The 20524-nt window shown below is 60.2% G+C and overlaps 1 protein-coding gene across 1 annotated transcript; it reads right to left on the reverse strand.

Annotated features, from left to right (window-relative positions):
* Positions 1-8266: 8266 nt before the first annotated feature.
* On the reverse strand, positions 8267-14797 carry LOC142825110 (cytochrome P450 11B, mitochondrial-like). The gene is made up of 9 exons (XM_075916824.1): positions 14463-14797; positions 13593-13748; positions 13105-13304; positions 12497-12700; positions 11445-11599; positions 10718-10884; positions 10015-10093; positions 9068-9259; positions 8267-8528 (listed from the first exon to the last, which is right to left on the reverse strand). The coding sequence occupies exons 1-9, from the start codon at positions 14711-14713 to the stop codon at positions 8415-8417; spliced, it is 1518 nt and encodes a 505-aa protein (XP_075772939.1). The 5' UTR covers positions 14714-14797; the 3' UTR covers positions 8267-8414.
* Positions 14798-20524: the final 5727 nt, after the last annotated feature.

The following is a 20524-nucleotide window of genomic DNA, read 5'->3' on the forward strand; positions in this document are numbered from 1 at the left end:
GGGGCTAGGCAGAGCCAGAGCCAGGCTGGCTCCCCTGGGTGAGGGGAGCTCAGTGTGAGCCCCCCGGTACAGTCATGAGCCAGCTGGGCGTGGTGGGTACATCCCCGGGGGGGTGGTAAGCTGGGCCCTGCCCGGTCCTGACTCACTGGGGGGCTGGGCTCGGTGCCACGCAGCATCTCGGGGGGGCCTGGGCAGCACCAGGGATGGGGAGGAGTCCCTGCAGGGCAGGAGGTACCGTTCCCCCCACAGGCCCAGGGCTGGGGGCACCAGGGAGCAACTGATGGAAGCTGAACCCGTGTGCCGTGGGATGCGCTGCACCCTGTGGACAGAGAACATAAGAACATAAGAACGGCCGTACTGGGTCAGACCAAAGGTCCATCTAGCCCCGTATCCTGTCTGTCGACAGTGGCCAGCACCAGGTGCCCCAGAGAGGGTGGACCGAAGACAATGATCAAGCGATTTGTCTCCTGCCATCCCTCTCCAGCCTCTGACAAACATAGGCCAAGGACACCATTTTATCCCCTGGCTAATAGCCTTTTATAGACCTAGCCTCCATGAATTTATCCAGCTTCTCTTTAAACTCTATTATAGACCTAGCCTTCACAGCCTCCTCTGGCAAGGAGTTCCACAGGCTGACTACACGCTGTGTGAAGAAGAACTTTCTTTTATTAGTTTTACACCTGCTACCCATTAACTTCATTTGGTGTCCTCTAGTTCTTCTATTATGGGAACTAATAAATAAAGAAAAGTTATCGGCCCTCTCCACACCACTCATGATTTTATAGACCTCGATCATATCCCCCCTCAGTCTCCTCTTTTCTAAACTGAAAAGTCCCAGTCGCATATGGGACCCGTTCCAAACCCCTCATCATTTTAGTTGCCCTTTTCTGAACCCTTTCCAAGGCCAAAATACCTTTTTTGAGGTGAGGAGACCACATCTGTACACAGTATTCAAGATGTGGGCGTACCATAGTTTTATACAGGGGCAGTAAGATATTCTGGGTCTTATTTTCTATCCCTTTCCTAACAATTCCTAGCATCCTATTTGCCTTTTTGACCGCCGCTGCACACTGTGTGGAAGTTTTCAGAGAACTGTCCACGATAACTCCAAGATCTCTTTCCTGATTTGTCGTAGCCAGATTAGCCCCCATCATACTGTACGTATAGTTGGGGTTATTTTTCCCGATGTGCATTACTTTACACTTATCCACATTAAATTTCATTTGCCATTTTGTTGCCCAATCACTGAGTTTGGTGAGATCTTCTTGGAGTCCCTCACAGTCTGCTTCTGTCTTGACTATCTTAAACAGTTTGGTATCATCTGCAAACTTTACCACCTCACTGCTTACCCCTTTCTCCAGATCATTTATGAATAAGTTGACAAGGATTGGTCCCAGGACTGACCCTTGGGGGACACCACTAGTTACCCCTCTCCACTCTGAAAATTTACCATTTATTCCTACCCTTTGTTTCCTGTCTTTTAACCAGTTCTCAATCCAAGAAAGGACTTTCCCTCTTATCCCATGGCCATGGAATTTACACAAGAGCCTTTGGTGAGGGACCTTGTCAAAGGCTTTCTGAAAATCCAAGTATACTATATCTACTGGATCGCCCTTGTCCGCATGTTTGTTAACCCCTTCAAAGAACTCGAACAGATTAGGAGCCTCCGGCTGCGGACGGGGTGCAGGGCCAGGGCGTCCCGACGCGCGTCACAGCGGTGTCAGAAGTGGGACGCGCTGCGCCCTGTGGACAGAGCCTCCAGCAGTAAGGGACGGAGCGCAGTGGAAGGAAGGGGGCTTGCAAGAGCCAGGCGTGCTGGAGGCAGAGGAGCAATTCCAGGAAGCGCAGGGGCAGGCCGCAGAGAGGCAGTCCCCCCCAGGATGGGCGCTGGCGCTCGAGGAACCTGGCACACTCAGGGGTTCTTCGTAGGAGTCGTGGGGCGCAGCATCGGCTGGTGAGTCTGCACCGTGGGGAACGGCAGGGCAATGGCCTACGCCCGACTCCTCAAGGCAGCCGTTGTGGGGTGGGGCAAGGAGAGGGGCCTGCCCGTGGGGAGATCGACCAAGGCCCAGCTGATTGTCAGGCTGGAAGAGAATGACCCGTCCAGGGGCCTGGATCCTGTCCCAGCCGGGAGCCACTGGACACCCCCTGGGAGCGTCTCAGACCGGAGGAAGGGCTGGAGTCCGCCAGACAGACGTGGAGCCCACCAGGCTACGCCCTGCCAGCAGCGGTTCGTCCCGGCAGAGCTGCGACGGCCGGAGACCGAGCTGTGGCTAAAGGAATTGGAGGACCGTAGGGAACAGTGGCAGCGTGAGCGGGCCATAGTGGAGTGGAGACGCCGAGAGGCCCTGGCTGCTGTGGGTGGGGAGGGGCCTGGGATGGCAGGTCACGTTGAGAGGTTCGTGCTGTCCCAGGGTAAGAACCCCCTGGCTCCCTTCTCTGTCTCCCTGCAAACAAGGGCAGGACTCTGCTAGAATCACAGGCACAAGCCGCCTCCTCCCCCTCCCCTCCCCTCCCTTCCCCTGTTTGCTTCGTTTTAATGTCAGGGTTACAACTGATGTAACACTTGTCCCCTTCCCAGCTCCGCAGCGTGACTCAGCGCGCAGCCTGGAGCCCGCCTCTGTCACCCTCCCCGCCGGAGCCCGGGGGAGAAATAGGCCAAGGATTCCAGGCGCCCTGCAGATGGGAGGGCTGCCTGCTAAGGGCAGGTGTTCAGCCAGGCAGGCTCAGCCAGCCATGCCCGGGACTGGGATCGTGCCAAAAACAGGGACGTGTCTGGAGAAAGCTAAAGAGGGCCCTGGGTAGAGCAACCCTGAAATACACACCAAGGTTCTACAAACAGGTCCGAGAGCTGCAATGCAATCTAAGGCCTGGCCCAGAGTCGTCGGAAGTACTCTTGGCCTGGTCTGTGCTAGGAAGTCACAGGCGGTAACCGTCTCGGCTGTGAAAACGCCACGTTCCACCCCAACCCCCAGAGCCAGCAGTGTTCCCTGTAAGCTGAGCGCTTGTGCGGCCGCCCAGCTGATTGGCAGAGCACCCACAGCTGACAGCATGTGTTTCTGAGCGTGGTACACATCTGCACTGGCCTTGGTGCATGTAACCAAATTTATTCTGCACTTAGATGGAAAAACATGGAGGGAACGTTGGCAGCCAGCGCTCGATCCGTCAGAGGAGCAATGGGATGCCTTTGCCATGCCTCTTGTGTGTGCCTGTTTCAAATAGTCACTCCGACAGCCAGCCGGCTCTTGGTGCCATGTGCTTAATGCACGTGGAAGAAAGGAGGTTTCTAATTAGCCCTTGCTGGTCAGCACCCCTGGGACAGGCAACCTTCTGCAAGGGCTCCCGCTCTCGTCCACGGATTCATTTCCGTGGCTTGGCCTGGCCCGGCCGAATCGCACCCACCGAACACGCAAAAAAACGCAAACAACGAATAATTGTTTCTTTCCAGCTGTCAAACCAAGGTCACACACACACAAGGCCTGGCCTGCACCCAAGTTGTGTCAGTGTGTGTATACACACACGCACACGCACCATCACCACCACCGCCCCTCCCCCCCAGCGCTGTCAGGCCAAGGTCTCACACACAGGTGCCCAAGCCCCAGGGGAGGATAAGTTCTCCAAAGGAAAGCGGGGCTTTCTGGCTCTGGCAGTCTCGTGGTCACAGGCACCAGCCAGGTGCAGCCAGGAGCGGCCCGGGGAGGAGACGCGCTGCTGAAGCCTAGCGGGCGCAGGCGTCAGGAAGAGCTGGCATCGTTGGGCACCAGAGCTCAGGGGTGGGCCCCCTAGGGGTCACTGAGAAACAGGGCCCATGGCAGGGGGGGCCTGGCTAGGCCCCAGAGTGTGTAGAGGGGGCAGAGCAAGGCTGGAGAGCAGCCCCCTCTGCCTCAGTCCCATCAGTTGCAGCTCTGCACCCAGCCCTGGCTCCCCCCTGAGCTGTGGCACCGCTCTGGGGCAGCATGGGGGCATGGCCCTGCTACTGCCCTGGGGGGGGAAGATGGGCACAGCCCAGCCAAGGGCGGGGCCAGACACGGGAGCTGCTGTGCTGTGGCTCCAGGCTGCCCCCCACCCAGCGATCACTCGTGAGTCTGACCCTGAAGAGTCACAAGATTGGCCCAGAAAATGGTGGCGTAAAACTGTCCGGGGCTGGCTTGGGGGCGGCTTTCCCCTTTGAACTCCCTGCCCCCCTCTGCTGGGTGCAACTTCCAGGGGAAACAGGCATGTTCCAACCCTCACCCTTCCAGCGGAGCCGCCTCCCCTCTCCCCCCCCATGTCAGGGAGCAGCCCAGCAGCCCCCTGCCATGCTGCCCTTCTCTGCCTCCTGCTGCTCGGGGTGGGGGGGGGGCTCAGCAGCCCCGTTCCAGGCCCTCTCTGTGCTGAGGGGCTCCCGGCAGGGCAGGGCTTGGCTGCACGCCCAGGAGCCACGGGTGCAAAAGAGCAGCGCCTCCTGCAGGCAACGGCCCGGGCTCACGCTCCATCAGTGAGAGCTGGTTGTGCTGTAACGTGGACTTTCCTGGACTGCCTGGAGGGGCCACCCCTCCCCCCAAGCAGGCCTGATCCCCTCCCTCTCCCATCCCTGTCCCCTGCACCCCCCATAGCCCCACCCCTGCATCCCTTGTACCACCCCATGTATCTCCAACCTCCCTCCTACCCTCACAGTCTCCATATTGCCCCAGTCTGTCCCCTGCCACCCTCCTGCCCCACATATCCCACCCCCACATCCCCTGTCCCATTGTTGAGAGTCTCTGGGTTAGGCTAAAAGGGGGAAAAAAAGCAAGGGTGATGTCATGCTAGGGGTCTACTACAGACCGCCTACCCAGGTAGAAGAGGTGGACGAGGCTTTTTTAAAACAACTCACAAAACCATCCAAAGCGCAGGATGTGGTGGTGATGGGGGACTTCAACTATCCAGACATCTCTTGGGAAATGAACACAGCAGGGCACAGACTAGCCAACAAGTTCTTGGACTGCATTGGAGATAAGTTTTTATTCCAGCAGGTTGAGAAAGCTACTGGGGGGTGGGGAGAGATGTACTAGATTTGATTTTAACAAATAGGAAGGAACTGGTTGAGAATTTCAAAGTAGAAGGCAGCTTGGGTGACAGTGACCATGAAATTATAGAGTTCGTGATTCTAAGGAATGGTAGAAGGGAAAACAGCAAAACAGAGATGATGGATTTCAGGAAGGCAGAGTTTAGTAAACTCAGAGCGGGTGGGTAAGGTCCCATGGGAAGCAAGACTAAGGAGAAACAACCGAAGAGAGTTGGCAGATTTTCAAAGGGACGTTATTAAGGGCCCAAAAGCAAGCTATTCCACTGCGTCGGAAAGAGAGAAAGTCTGGCAGAAGACTGCCTTGGCTTAACCAGGGAATCTTGCATGATCTAAAAAGCAAAAAGGAGTCATATCAAAAGTGGAAACTAGGACAAATGACAAAGGATGAACAGAAGCAAACAATACAGGAATGCAGGGGCCAGATTAGAAAGGCAAAGGCACAAAACGAGATCAGACCAGCTAGAGACCGAAAGAGAAACAAGACGACATTCTACAAATATATTAGAAGCAAGAGGAAGACCAAGGACAGGGTAGGCCCACTGCTCAGTGAGGAGGGAGAAACAGTAACACAAAACTTGGAAATGGCAGAGGTGTTTAATGACTTCTTTGTTTCAGTCTTCACCAAGAAGTTTGATGGTGATTGGATGCCTAACATAGTGAACTAGCCAATAGCCCGTCATAAGACCAGATTTTCAAGTCTCCTCCACGTCTCTCTCTCTCTCTCTCTCCCTCTCTCTCTCTCTCTCACCCTCACCTCCTCCTCCTGCCTCTCGTTCGGGGGACCACGGAGCCCAAAAGGTCACTTGCGCCTCTTGATCCCGCGTGGTGGCCCGGCGGCCCGGTTGAGTGATGCAGAAGTCACCTGAACACCATGGCAGGAGGTGAAAGGGGGCGAGGCGGTGACGTTCACAGCCAGGGGGTGGGGCCTGGAGCTGCTGTCACACCGCACGTTAGCACCCTGCCCCCCTTCGCCTGCCGCCATGGCACTCAGCTGACTTCTGCACCGCGCAGCCAGGCTGCCATTGGGGAGGAAGCGGCCGTTTGGGCTCCCCCACGGTGGCCTGGCTGAGAGGCGCAGAAGTCAGCCGAGCGCCATGGCGGGAGGTGAAGAAGGGCGGGGCGGTGATGTCCACGGCCAGGCCCCACCCCCTGGCCATGTACATCACCGCTCCACCCCCCTTCCCCTCCTGCCGTGGTGCTCGGCTGACTTCTGCGCCGCTCAGCCAGGCCACCGCGGGGGAGCAAGCAGAGCGAGTGGCTGTTTGGGCTCCCCCGCGGCAGCCCAGCTGAGCAGTGCAGAAGTCAGCCGAGCACCACGGCGGGAGGCAAAGGATTTTACAGAGGCAACAGTGCCACCCAGAGGCAACACCAAGCGTTACACCGTTAGAGTCACAGACATTGGGCTACTATATATACGATGCTAGTGGAAATGGGGTAGGTTTAGAAGATAACATTTTTAAAAGAACAAGTTAAAATCACTTAGAAAAGTTAGACGTCTGCAAGTCACCAGGGCCTGATGCATCCTAGAATACGCAAGGAGCTGACAGAGGAGGTAGCTGAGCCTTTAGCTGTCATCGTTGAAAAGTCATGGAAGTCAGGAGAGATGCCAGAAGACAGGAAAAAGTAATATGAGTCAACAGTGTGACACTGTTGCGCAAAAAAAAAAAAAAAAAAAAAAAAGCAGCGCAAACATGATTCTGGGCTGCATTTACAGGATTGTCGTGAGCAAGACATGAGGGCTACATCTAGACTGCCGTTTTCTGTCGGAACAAGGTCTTCAAATTTCACACCTTTTTCTGATTGCTTTTTGGAAGAGGCTTTTCCAAAATTTGGTCCCTCTACACTGGGCCACATTTCAGAAAAACCTCCTCTTGTGGAAGAGTCCTTCTTCCTCGTTAAACGAGGAAGACAGGGCTTCCGAAAGAGGGTATCTGCTTTTTCGCAAAAAGTGTCGGAAGAGCAGACGGGTTCCCTGGACATGGCAGAGTTTTTCCAGGCGCTGGTATCCCGGAAAAACTCCATAGTCTAGACATAGCCGCGAAGTCATTCTTCCGCTCTACTCTGCACTGATTAGGCCTCAGTTGGAGTGTTGTGTCCAGTTCTGGGCACCACATTTCAAGAAAGATGTGGAGAAATTGGAGAAGGTCCAGAGAAAAGCAACAAAAATGATGGAAGGTCTAGAGAACAGGAGCTATGCAGGAAGGCTGAAGGAATTGGGTTTGTTTAGTTTGGAAAGAAGACTGAGAGGGGACATGAGAGCGGTTTTCAAGTATCTAAAAGGGTGTCAGGGAGGAGGGGGAGAGCTTGTCCAACCTGCTCTTAGATAGCTCCAGACATGGAGAATCCACAACCTCCCCAGGCACCTTATTCCAGTGCGTCACCACCCTGACAGCCAGGATGTTTTTCCTAATGTCCGACCTAAACCTCCCCTGCTGCAAATTAAGCCCGTTGCTGCTTGTCCCGTCCTCAGAGGCCAAGGAGAACAGAGACCTGTCAGGGATGGTCTAGACATTTGGTCCTGCTGTGAGGGCAGGGGACTGGACTTGGTGACCTCTCGGGGTCACTTCCAGTCCCGGTGTTCTATGCTTGTATGATCCCATGTATTCCCCCACGCCCCCAGTCTCAGTCCCATCCCCTGCACCCAGTGTCTCCCCCCCCATATCCCCATTGCTTAAATTTGCCTCGTGCTCTCCTCACTTCCCCCTTTCCCAGGCTCTTGGCGGCTCCTCACCGTCCCTGTGTCCCACCCCATACAGAAGCGTGGAAGAGGGCAGCCATCTTTAAGGGTGGCCTCCCAACGGAGGGCAAGGCCCGGTGGCCATCTTGCTGCCTTCAGCCCCATTGACGTGAAGTGGAGATGGCCGCTTCTCTGAATAAGGGAAAGTCGTGAGCTGGCGTCTCTGCCCCCTCCTCTCCTAACAGGACCTGCCTCCTTCTCCTGACCTGGCCCAGGGCCTTATGGGTCCAGCGTGCCCGGGGGGCTCCTGCCCCACACAGTGCCTCTCCAGGGGAAGGAGCCCCCTTTCTTCTGGTGGCAGCTGGCCCAGTGAGGACTGGATTCCCTTTGCACTGTGGCCCACGGCCACCCTCCCCTCACACGACATAGCCCCTCAGGACTACAACTCCCAGCAGGAGGCCACAATCCAGGGGGCAGGCCCCGAGCTCTCGTCTGTACCTCCTTCGGTGTCTCGAGGTGGGGGTGGGTGATCTCTGCTCCAGGCTCCCCAGCATGGTCTGGGGGGCCTCCAGTGACAGGCCCTGCCATGGAGAGGGGTCGGTCTCCATAGCCCAGTCCCTGTCCCTCCCTGCAGCTGGATTCCCCCCTCCCCCCGGGTGCAGAAGAAGTGGGGGGGGCCAGGGCTGGGGCTCAGTCGATGGGCCGGAAGGTGAGTAGAGGCGGCTTCTCGGGCATGAGGACGAACCCGAAGATGGTTTTAATATCCGCTTTGGACACGGTGTCGATCTGGAAGTTCCGCAGGACCTGAAAGGAGACGGGCAGCTGGTGTGACGCCACAGCAGCGGGGTTGAGAGCTGGCTGGGCACTGGGGCGGGGAGGGGGCAGGGATGAGACCCAGAGGCTGCCGAGTGAGGGGCTGGGAGGGGGCAGTTAGGGGCTGGTTTCTGTCCATTGTGCCAGCTCAGTTGGAACAGAGTGAATCCACCCTCCTAAGGAACTGGGCCCTGCAGTGAGGTGCAGGTGGGGGGAGCCCTGGAGGAGGTGAGGGGCTGGGAGCAGGACTGGACTATGTGGAGCGGTGCGGAGGGGAGCCCAGGTGTGGGGCAGCAAGGGACAGAGGGTGGGGTTGAGGGGTGGTGGCTGAGCTGCGAGGGAAGGTGGAGGAGTCTATGAAAAGTACTTCCCCCTTTTCTTGACGTACCGACAAACGAGTTATGTAACGTCTGACCAACGTTCAGTGCGAGCCCCCCGAGGCTGCCCCCCAGGCTCGCCATCTCCTGGGCCCACCCCCCAGCCCTGGAACCTCTCCCCAGTCTCCCCCCCAACTCTGCGCCCCGACTCACGTGCATGAGGAACAGCATCATCTCGGTTTCTGCCAGGCGGCGGCCGATGCACTGCCGGGCCCCAAAGCCGAAGGCCAGGGCCTTGAAGCTGTTATCCTCCTTGCTCAGCCAGCGGGCGGGGTCGTAGCGCTCGGGGTTGCGGAACACCTCGGGGCTCCGGCCCATGGGGTACAGCCCCACCTGGCACAGCGTCTGCAGGGCGGCAGAGGGGAGACACACCGGGGTGGCCAGTGGGCTCCACCAATCAGATGCAACCTCAGTTGCATAAGGCAAGCAGATTGGTTCACTCCCTGGGCATGGGGCGGCCACGCCCCCAGCCATGCCAGAGCCCCCTAGGGGACCACGCTCCACAAGGCCCCTGGGGTTGGCTTCTGTCATGTCCCTGCAATGTGTCTGCTTTAAAAATGGTAGGAAAAAAAAATCAGTAAAACCCCAAAGGGAAAGGTGGGGGGAGGGCCGGGGGGTGTAACTGGCCATGTGGACAGGGAGTGTGGAGGGAGTGGCACTGACAGGTGGGGGGGTTGGGAGGGGAGCAGAAGGCTGCACCCCAACAGAGTCCCCAGCTGACCTCACCAGCCCTTCAGCAAGGCCCTGTCCACGTTCCCTGGGAACCAAGACTCCATCCCATAAAAAGCCTCAATAGAAACATGGGTAACATCTGCAAACTGTCAAACCCCAGGGGTTGGGTGGGAAATCAGGAAATCCAGAAACCGCAGGGCCCTGGCCCCGGCCCTGGTGCTTTCTGCTGTCGTGGCTGGTGCCGGAGGCGCCTGAGGACACGGCGAGCAGCCGGGCATGCAGAGGGGCATTGGGCATGGGGCGAGATGTTCGGAGCAGGAGATCCCATTTTGTGAGCTGGGTGAGTGTCCAAGCAGCCAGCCTGATGCTGGGGGAGCGAGTGCCCCCCCTTCCTGCGGGCTGGGGGGGGCAGACAAGCAGGGACTCACCCCAGCTGGCACACAGTAGTTCTGAAGCACCACGTCTTTGGTCGGGTAGCGCTGCACTGTTATGCCGACCGGGTAGAGCCTGCCAACAGAGCGAGCCCCCTGTCAGCCCCTGCGCCCTGGTCCACCATCTGGCCTGGGCAGCGTCTGGCCAGCTGGCAGAAGGTTTGTGGGGGGATCCCCAAGTCCCTCTGCTGCCCTTCCTTCACCTACTGCTCAGGGTTTGAGTCCACGGACCTGGCCTTCCCGGACCTGGCTGCCGTCTTTCTCCCGGATCATCCCCTGGCACCTGTGCCCCTCGGTGTCAGCCCCAACCTGCCACATGGCTGGCCAGGCCCCACTGCTAGGCCTTACACTACACCTCCACTGCCCACGTGGCGCCAGCTGGTCCTCATCCCACCCCCATGGCACCAGCTGAGCCTCACACCCCTCCCCTGACCCCTCCCCCGCCCGCATGGGGCCAGCTGGGCTGCTCCAGAACCCTGCGTTGGGAAACCCACGTCCCCAGCACAGCCTGGATGGAGGCCCAGACCCTCGCAGCCCCAAGCCCAGTGCCTGGCAGGACAATGGAGAAGGGGCCAGGCAGCCGGTCCCCCCTCCCCAAGAGCCCCACGGCCGCCAGAGCCCCCCCCCCGAAAGCCCCAAGGCAGCCGTGCCCTTCAGGAGCAGCTCCCCACGGCCCGGAGACTCTGCCCTTGGCCCTCACCTCAGCGTCTCCTTGAGGGCGCCCTTGAGCAGGGGCATGGCGTTCAGCACCTTGGACAGCTCCCGGGGCCCCTGCGCCTCCGCCTCGGCGATCTCCTGGCGAAGGGCCGACTGGACGCCCGGGTTGCGGGCCAGCTCGAAGAGGGTGAAGAGCAGCGGTATGGCCGTCTGGGCAGAGGGGACAGTCAGGGCCCGGCCGCGCCCGCAGCCTGCAGGGCAGGGCCCCGGGGCGCTCACAGGCCGCTGGCGCAGCCTCTCTGTGCCCGGGTTAGGGGGGACCCTGCAGAGCCCCGCCGAGGGGAGCCTGCGCTGCCCCAGCCCCGCTGGGCCCCTCTGCAGAATCGGGCCCCGTTTGCTGTCCCTCCACTGGGCTCCTCGCCCCCTCCTCCTGCGAGAGTAGGGGGGTCCCTGGCGTCCCCCAGCCAGTCTCTGGTTCCTGCACCCCGGGGAGCACGTCCTGGTGCTGCGGATGTAGGCGCTGATGTGTCACGGAAGGGGGGTCTCTGCCCTGCCCTTGTGCTCTCCCTGCCGCATGGCTGGCCGGGCCCCCCTCCCCCGTCCGGCAGAGCCCTCCCCCGTCCGGCAAGCGGGACCCCAATGGGACCAATCAACGGCGCCCCCGGGAGCCCCGAGCACGGGACACGCCCCCCGCCCCAGGGAGCCGTGGGCCAGGCAAGCGGGGCCCTGCCCTCGGGAGGCCGGGTCGGCGGGGAGGGCCGGGCGCTCACCGTGTCCACGCCGCCCGCGGTGAACTCGGTGATGTTGGCCTTGATGGAGTCCAGCGGCATCTCCGCCTGCAGCAGCAGCTCCGCCAGGATCCCCGAGTACTTGCGGGGCTGACCCAGGCAGAACTCCTGGTAGATGTTCTGGATGCACTTGTCGGCTGGGGCGTGAGACGGGCCGTGAGGCGCCGCCCGCGGGTCACCCGCCCCCAGCCCCGGCCTGCGCAAAGGGGCAGGAATGGGCAGGGAGCGCCCTCCGGGGCCCGGGACACAGCGAGGGGGGCCCGCGTCCAGAGTCCCACAGAGGCAGAGCCCAGGTGCCCTGTCTCCAACCCCTCCCCCCCAACCCCAAGGGCCAGGCAGGGAACCCAGGCGCCCCCCAACCCCAAGGGCCAGGCAGGGAACCCAGGCGCCCCCCCAACCCCAAGGGCCAGGCAGGGAACCCAGGCGCCCCCCAACCCCAAGGGCCAGGCAGGGAACCCACGTGTCCCGTCACCGACCCCTTCCCCCTCCACCCCCCAACCCCAAGGGCCAGGCAGGGAACCCACGTGTCCCGTCACCGACCCCTTCCCCCTCCACCCCCCAACCCCAAGGGCCAGGCAGGGAACCCAGGCGCCCCCCCAAACCCCTCCCCCCAAAACCAAGGGCCAGGCAGGGAACCCAGGCGCCCCCCCCCACCCCAAGGGCCAGGCAGGGAACCCCTTCCCCCTCCACTCCCCAAGCGCCAGGGCCAGGCAGGGAACTTGCTCCTGGCGAAGCCGGGAGGCAGGCGGGAAGGGGAGGGGACCAAGGCGCCGCGGGGAGCGGTGCCAGAGGGGGACATGCGAGCGGCCGCTGGCAGCCAGGCAGCGTTGGGGACTGGGCTGGCGCGCTGGGGGAGGGGCTCCCGGGGGGCTGGTCGCAGTACCCCAGCCTGGCAGCGCGGGGGGGGGGGCGAGCTCGCGGCTAAGGGGCCGCATTCCCGCCGCCCCTGTGTCTGGGGGGGGTGCTGCCTCGGGCGGGACAGGCGGGGCCCTCCCAGGCCGGGTGCAGTCAGGGGCCCGCCGGGCGCCCCTCACCGTGCTGGAAGATGGTGTCCCAGGCCTCCAGGTGCTCCCGCCAGAGCCGGCCGTTGACCCAGCTCATCAGGCCGGAGGGCAGGAAGAGCAGCGGCAGCGTGGTCCGCAGCATGGTCTGCACCGCGCTGATGAAGCGCTGCGACTCCGCGTGGGGGCTCTCGTCCAGCAGCCCCAGCCGCTCCCCGTACAGCGCGTAGCTGCTGGCTGCGGGCAGGGGGCGCCGTGAGCTGGGGGGCCGCCCGGCACCCGGCGGGGCGGGGGGGGGGGGAGAGTTACCGGCGCCCGCCAGGGCCAGGCTGGGGGTGGGGGTGGGGGTGGGGGTGCGCCCCCGGCAGGGCCGGGCAGGGCCGGGCCGGGCCAGGCTGGGGGTGGGGGCGCCGGCGAGGGGTTCCGCCCGAGGCCTCTGTGTCGGCTCACAAGCGAGGGGGGGGGCGCACGCGGCCTGGGCCAGGGCAGTTTGCGGGGGGGGGGGGGGCCGGGCCGGGCTTGCCCGACTGGAGCACGCGGGCGGGCAGCCCTCCTGGACTTACCGCCCTGGCCTCAGTGAGCCCGGGGCCGGGGCCGGGGCCCGGCCGGGCGCCCCCGCGGTTCTCCGCCCGCCCGCCTACCCTCCAGCGTGAAGCGGAACAGGTCGCTGTACAGGTCCAGGGTGAGCGAGCGCCGCGTGGTCTTGCTGATGCGCCGCTGCATGAGGCTGGCGAAGTCCCGGGCCACGGCGTCCAGGAAGGGCAGGAACTTGCGGGTGCCCGCGGGGCTGATCACCTCCTTGTTCAGCACCAGGCGGTCCGAGCGCCACTCCTGGCCGTTCCTGCGGGCGGGGAGCCGCTGAGAGGTGTCAGCAGCCCCGCACGGCCCGGCCGAGGGGGAGTCCCCGGCAGCCCCGGGGCAGGAGGGGCTGGGTGTGAGCGCCCCGCAAAGGGGGCAGCGGCGGGGGCACAGGGCTGGTCGGCCTGGCCGGGGAGCGGAGCGCGGCGCCCCGCGGGGCGGTGCCAGGCTCGGCTCGGTTCTCTCTCGGGGAATGCGCGCGCCCCACGGCCTGCCCCCCCCCCGGCCCCCAGAGCCGCCCCGCTCCCCCAGTCTCCCGTCTCGCCCTTACAGCAGGAAGATGCCGCACTTGTGGTTGCGGAGCCGGCGGTGCGCCTCCCAGGACCCGATGCCCATGCGCCGCGGGAAGATGCCCTCGGCCTGGAAGAGTTGGGCCGCGTCGCGGGGCATCAGCACGTTGACGCAGTTGTAGGTGCCCACGGTCTCCCTGGGGACAGAGCCGGGCCGCTGAGCTGGGCCCCGAAGGCAGCCCTGGCCGCGGGTGTGCCGCGCACCGCCGGGCCGGGAGCAGGGCCGTCGGGACCAGAGGCCGGAGCCTAGGCGCAGAGGTTCGGGGGGTCCGAGCCTTCACCCCCAGCGAGCTGGCAGCCAGTGCCCGCCCCACGCGGGTCCCCTGAGCGCCGGAACCAGCGCAGCCAACGCAGCCCGGGTCCAGCGCGTCCCCAGGGCTTCAGCTCCCTGAGTCAGCCCGCAGCCTGACCCACCTGATCCAGCCCCGGCACCCCGCCAAGCGCCCCGGGAGAGGACCCGCCCCCGCCCCCGCCTTCCCTGCCTGCTGCACCTGTTCCCGGCCCGCCGGAGCATCGCATCGCGCAGGGAAGAGGGGCCCTGGCACGGAGCCGGCAGCCCCGCTCCGGGCCTGAGGCAGGAGAGCTGCCTCCCTTCCCCACAGCTGGTCCTGGATTGAGCCTTTGCGGTCCATCGGACGCAGCTCTCCTGCCGCGGGGAGTTCCGGGAGTCGGCCCGCGGGCCATGTCCACAGGGGTCGAGCTGGGGTCCGGCCCAGGAGCCGCCCGGTCCAGCAGCCCGCAGGCCGAGAGACACCCGCCCCGCGCCTATCCAGGGCGGAAGCAGGCCCGGGGCCCCGGCTTGGAGACTGCAGCCCGCTTCCCCGTCCAGGGGCAGGGCCCGCGGGCCGCACCTGTAGATGGGCCCGTAGCGCTGGAAGTTGCGCTGCATGACCAGGTGCAGGCTCTGGAAGCTGTCGCTCCGCCAGAAGCGGTAGAGGTTGAGCCAGGCGTTGCGGCCGCTGCGCGGGATGGCCTCGTAGGGCAGCGTCTGCGTCTGGGCAGCGGCGGCCGGAGCCGGGGCCGGGGCCGTGGAGCTGCGGGCGGCCCCGAGCCGCAAGCTGTGGGGGAGGCGGCGCTTCCAGAGCTGGCTCGGCGGGGCCATGCCGGGACTCGCTCTGCAGCTGCCGCGGGACGCGGCCCTTATACCGCTGGGAGAGGCGCGCCCCGCCCCGCCCGGGACAAAACCAGAGGGCACCAGGGGCTGGGCCCCGCCCTGGCTCAGCGCTGCCTGCCTCTACCTAGCATCCCCCAGGGCCGTGCTCGTCTCCGCATCCCACCCCAGCCAGACAGGCCCCCTGCTCTGCCCTGGCTTTGGCCACCTGCCTCCTCGGGTCTCCGGGGCCTGGTCAGGCGGGGCAGTAGTCTGGTATCCGGGGAGCCAGAGACTTTATACCATCTCATAGAGCTGGAAGGGACCTTGAAAGGTCATCCCGTCCCGTCCCATCCCGTCCAGTCCCGTCCCATCCCATCCCGTCCCATCCCGTCCAGCCCCATCCCGTCCCGTCCCATCCTGTCCCATCCCGTCCAGCCCCATCCCGTCCCATCCCATCCTGTTCCGTCCAGTCCAGCCCCATCCCGTCCAGCCCCATCCCGTCCCGTCCCGTCCCATCCTGTCCCGTCCAGTCCAGCCCCATCCCGTCCCGTCCCGTCCCGTCCCGTCCCATCCCGTCCTGTCCCGTCCCATCCCATCCTGTCCCGTCCAGTCCCGTCCCATCCCGTCCAGTCCCGTCCCGTCCAGCCCCATCCCGTCCAGTCCCGTCCCATCCCGTCCAGTCCCCTGCCCTCAGGGCAGGACCCAGCCCCATTTCTGCCAGATTTACCCCCGATCCCTCAAGGGCCCCCTCAAGGATTGACTCACAACCCTGGGTTTAGCAGGCCAGTGTTCAAGCCACTGAGCTACCCTCCCCCCCTTTGCCATTAGCCCCGTGCTGCTGCCTGCCAAGCCCAACTGGGCTGGGGCCTTTCCCCTGCAAGGCCAGGGGGCAGGTGCTGGAGTAGCAGGGGACTCTGGTGGGGGAGGGGAGCCCCGGCCGGGCTCAGGGTTAAGGGGCCCCGACAGAGATGGGGGTGGGGGAGCCCAGGGAGTCAGGCTGCCTGCAGTAGCCACAGAGCATCAATCCAGCCAGCAGGCCAGGCCCCAGGCAGCTCTGTCCAGCATGGACCTCACCTGGAGGCTCCACCCCCCCCATAGCTCCCATTGGCTGGGAATCGTGACCAATGGGTGGTGCTCGCTGGTGAGCGCAGGGCAGTGTGGGCCCCGTGGAGCCACCAAAGGGGATCTGCCCCAGGTAAGCACCACGGCCCTAGCCCTGAACTCCCTCCTGCGCCGTTGGAAGCCAGCTCGGCAGAGGCCAGGCAGCACCAGCTCCTGCCGTGTCTCTGAGCTGCCTACGAGGAATTCACCAGAATGACTCAGCTTCATGGGGCTCGGGAGGAAAATTCATTAGTTCCTCCTTGTTATCAGAGACTCCTAGAATCCCAGGGCGGGCAGAGCCCTCAGGAGGCATCGAGTCCAGCCCCCTGCCCAGAGCAGGACCAACCCCGACTCCATCAGCCCAGCCAGGGCTTGGTCAAGCCGGGACTTACACACCTCTAGGGATGGAGATTCCACCCCCTCCCCAGGGAACCCAGCCCAGCGCTTCACCACCCGCCTAGGGAAAGGGTTTTTCCTAACATCCAACCTAGACCTCCCCCACTGCAACTTGAGCCCATTGCTCCTCATTCTACCATCTGCCCCCACTGAGAACAGCCTCTCTCCATCCTCTTTGGAACCCCCCTGCGGGGAGTTGCAGGCTGCTCTCAAATCCCCCCTCACTCTTCTCTGATGCAGACTAAACAAGCCCAAATCCCTCAGCCTCTCCTCATAGGTCATGTGCTCCAGCCCCCAAATCATTTCGGTTGCCTCCGCTGGACCCTCTCCAGTGCATCCACGTCCTTTCTGTAGTGGGGAGCCCTCAGTGACCCATCTGATGTGGATGGGTATTCCCCATGGGGCAGGGCCGAACCCATCTGCAGGAGACCAGCACATCCCTGGTTCCGGTCTCTCCCCTGCCCGGGGAGTCTTGCGGGCCCAGAGGTTAACAGTCCAGCTGCTCCAGCCTTCCCTCGCACGGGGGCACAGCTAGGTCGGAGTAGCACCGGCCGCCGCGCACAGCCTGGCCCCCTTCTAACACCTGCTGGAACACTGGTGACGTGCAGCTGGGCAAGGCTGGCACCAGGCCTGGATTGGTCGGGGCTTGTCTGGGAGCTGGACACTGGGGCACAGGCTGGCCCTGCTCTGCCAGCGGCACAAACGGTGTCAAGAACATAGGAATGGCCACACTGGGTCAGACCAAGGGACCATCCAGCCCAGTGTCCTGTCTGCCGACAGTGGCCAGCACCAGGTGCCCCAGAGGGAGTGAATCGAACAGGTAATGATCAAGCCATCTCTCTCCTGCCATCCCTCTCCACCCTCTGACAAACGGAGGCCAGGGACACCACTCCTTACCCAGCCTGGCTAAAAGCCTTTTATGGACCTAACCTCCATGAAATTATCCAGCTTCTCTTTAAACTCTATTATAGTCCTAGCCTTCACAGCCTCCTCTGGCAAGGAGTTCCACAGGTTGACTACACGCTGTGTGAAGAAGAACTTCCTTTTATTAGTTTTAAACCTGCTGCCCATTAGTTTCATTTTGTGGCCCCTAGTTCTTATATTGTGGGAACAAGTAAATAACTTTTCCTTATTCACTTTCTTCACACCACGTGTGATTTTATAGACCTCGATCCTATCCCCCCTTAGTCTCCTCTTTTCCAAGCTGAAAAGTCCCAGTTTCTTTCATCTCTCCTCATATGGGACTTGTTCCAAACCCCTCAGCATTTTTGTTGCCTGTCTCTGAACCTTTTTTAATGCCAGTATGTCTTTTTTGAGATAAGGAGACCACATCTGTACTCAGTGTTCAAGATGTGGGCGTACCATGGATTTATAAAAGGGCAATAAGATATTCTCCGTCTTATTCTCTATCCCTTTTTTAATGATTCCTAACATCCTGTTTGCTTTTTTGACTGCCGCTGCACACTGCGTGGACGTCTTCAGAGAACTGTCCACGACTCCTCCAAGATCTCTTTCCTGATTAGTTGTAGCTAAATTAGCCCCCATCATATTGTACATATAGTTGGGGTTCATTTTCCCGATGTGCATTACTTTACATTTATCCACATTCAATTTCATTTGCCATTTTGTTGCCCAGTCACTCAGTTTGGAGAGATCTTTCTGAAGTTCTTCACAGTCTGCTTTGGTCTTAACTACCTTGAGCACTTTAGTATTGTCTGCAAACTTTGCCACCTCACTGTTTACCCCTTTTTCCAGATCATTTATGAATAAGTTGAATAGGATTGGTCCTAGGACTGACTCTTGGGGAACCTCACTAGTTACCCCTCTCCATTCTGAAAATTTACCATTTATTCCTACCCTTTGTTTCCTGTCTTTTAACCAGTTCTCAATCCATGAAAGGATCTTCCCTCTTATCCCATGACAACTTAATTTATGTAAGAGCCTTTGGTGAGGGACCTTGTCAAAGGCTTTCTGGAAATCTAAGTACACTATATCTACTGGATCCCCCTTGTCCACATGTTTGTTGACCCTTTCAAAGAACTCTAATAGATTAGTAAGACAGGATTTCCCTTTACAGAAACCATGTTGACTTTTGCCCAACAAATTAAGTTCTTCTATGTGTCTGACAATTTTATTCTTTATTATTGTTTCAACTAATTTTCCCGGTACTGACGTTAGACTTACCCGTCTGTAATTGCTGGGATCGCCTCTAGAGCCCTTTTTAAAATATTGGCGTTACATTAGCTATCTTCCAGTCACTGGGTGCGGAAGCTGATTTAAAGGATGGGTTACAAACCACAGTTAATAGTTCCGCAATTTCACATTTGAGTTCTTTCAGAATTCTTGGGTGAATGCCATCCGGTCCTGATGACTTGTTACTGTGAAGTTTATCAATTAATTCCAAAACCTCCTCTAATGACACTTCAATGTGAGACAAGTCCTCAGATGCGTCACCTACAAAGGACGGGTCAGGTTTGGGAATCTCCCCGACATCCTCAGCCGTGAAGACTGAAGCAAAGAATTCATTGAGTTTCTCTGCAATGACTTTATCGTCTTTAAGTGTCCTTTTGCATCTTGATCGTCCAGGGGCCCCACTGGTTGCTTAGCAGGTTTCCTGCTTCTCATGTGCTTAAAAACCAGTTTGTTACCTTTGGAGAAGAGCGACAAACGTGTGGGGGGGGGGGGGTTTGTCCCTGGGAGAGGTGAGGTGAAGGTGGCAAGAAGGGAAGAGTTATTGACCGGGTGGTGTCCAATGACAGGTGCAGGCAGCAGGTTTAAAGCAACCCAAAGGTCGGGCTTGGTCATGCAACACTCCAGGGGTGGAACTCCTGCCCCGTGGGGCTTGTGAAGGCCAGAAGGATACTGTGACGGACCAGACTGAGTCTGGGCACAGCTGCGGGCATCCGCTCAGGGTGAATTGCTCAAAATTTGGGACTCCTTACTGCCCCAGACTGGAGACCTTCCAAACAGGTGACAAACCAGTCGCACCGAGCGCTCCAGCTGCCAATCTGGCCAGCAAGAAGCCTCATGAGCAAAACCCCTGACATCCCAGTTCTCCCTGTGCCCCAATCAGCCGAACACACAGGGGCGGGGTTCTAGAACCCGATCTCACCTACCCCGAACGGGTCCCTCCGGTCCCAAGACTCCAGCCACAGATCCCCTGTCAGTTTACACTCTGGATCTTACCCCCAAACCACGCTGGGCCAGTCCTTTAGAATCTACCATCTAAAGATTTATCACTAAAAGCAGGGTTTCGTATACTTTTTAAGATCGAGGAACACCAAACAATAATTTTTTTTTAATGAGGAACACCAAGGACTTGTTGAGAGAAAAAAAAAAAAAAAAAAAAGCTTGCCCCTTCAACACCGGACGCCTTCTAGACTTCTGCCTTTTTGATAGGGAAATGTAATTCTGTAATTTACTCTGTTTACTCATATTGGTGGAAATTATAAATTCAATACCTTCTCAAGCATGGGTTAATGTCAAGCAGCTGACTGACAGCAGCCATAGTAGCCACGCCAGCATTAGGGGCACTGAAGGCCTTACCCTGCCCCCCAATTCACAGTGGCTACGTCTACACTGGCATGATTTTCCGGAAATGCGCGTCTAGATTGGCAGGACACTTTCCCGCAAAAGCACTTTTTGTGGAAAAGCGTCCGTGGCCAATCTAGACGCGCTTTTCCGCAAAAAAGCCCCAATTGCCATTTTCGCCATTGGGGCTTTTTTGCGTAAAACAAATCTCTGCTGTCCCTTTTGCGCAAAAGTCTTTCGGAAAAAGACTTCTGCCCGAACGGGAGCAGCACAGTATTTCTGCAAAAGCACTGACAAGCTTACAGGAGATCGTCAGTGCTTTTGCGGAAATTCAAGCGGCCAGTGTAGACAGCTGGCAAGCTTTTCCGGAAAAGCGGCTGCTTAATGTTTTGTCCTTCAATAGGTCTAGCCCCGGCTCTGTTATTTTTGACACAGAATACTGAAGAGAAGGGTCTTGTCTGTGCGAGAGGGTGGCAGGTGCTGGCCCCCCTCAGCTGCCCTGGGTAACAAGCGAGGGCTAAAGACAGCGGTGGAAAGACCTGGTCGGGGTGGCAGCTTTAGGGCAGTTCTCTCCCCTGGCAGGCAGGATCCCCAGACCAGCAGCAGAGACAGCCAATCAGAGCCAGCCCTGCTGTTGGCCCCGTGTGACGACACAGTCGGGGTTCCCCCAAATCCTGCAGCCCCGTAGCAGCAAGAACAGACTCCACCAGTCGTAGAACAGAGGGGGGTTATTGTTCCTTCAGGATACAGCACAGCACAGACATGGTGTAGCTACTGGGGCCAGGGCCAGGA

Source organism: Pelodiscus sinensis, unplaced genomic scaffold (assembly GCF_049634645.1).
Source record: "Pelodiscus sinensis isolate JC-2024 unplaced genomic scaffold, ASM4963464v1 ctg85, whole genome shotgun sequence".
Classification (NCBI taxonomy): Eukaryota; Metazoa; Chordata; order Testudines; family Trionychidae; genus Pelodiscus; species Pelodiscus sinensis.

Coding starts and splice junctions, on each gene's coding strand:
- LOC142825110 (XM_075916824.1), bottom strand. CDS start 14,713: ATGGCCCCGCCGAGCCAGCTCTGGAAGCGCCGCCTCCCCCACAGCTTG. Junction 13,749..14,462: donor CGCTACGGGCCCATCTACAG/GTGCGGCCCGCG, acceptor CTCTGTCCCCAG/GGAGACCGTGGGCACCTACA. Junction 10,885..11,444: donor CCGCGGGCGGCGTGGACACG/GTGAGCGCCCGG, acceptor CCCTCTGCCCAG/ACGGCCATACCGCTGCTCTT.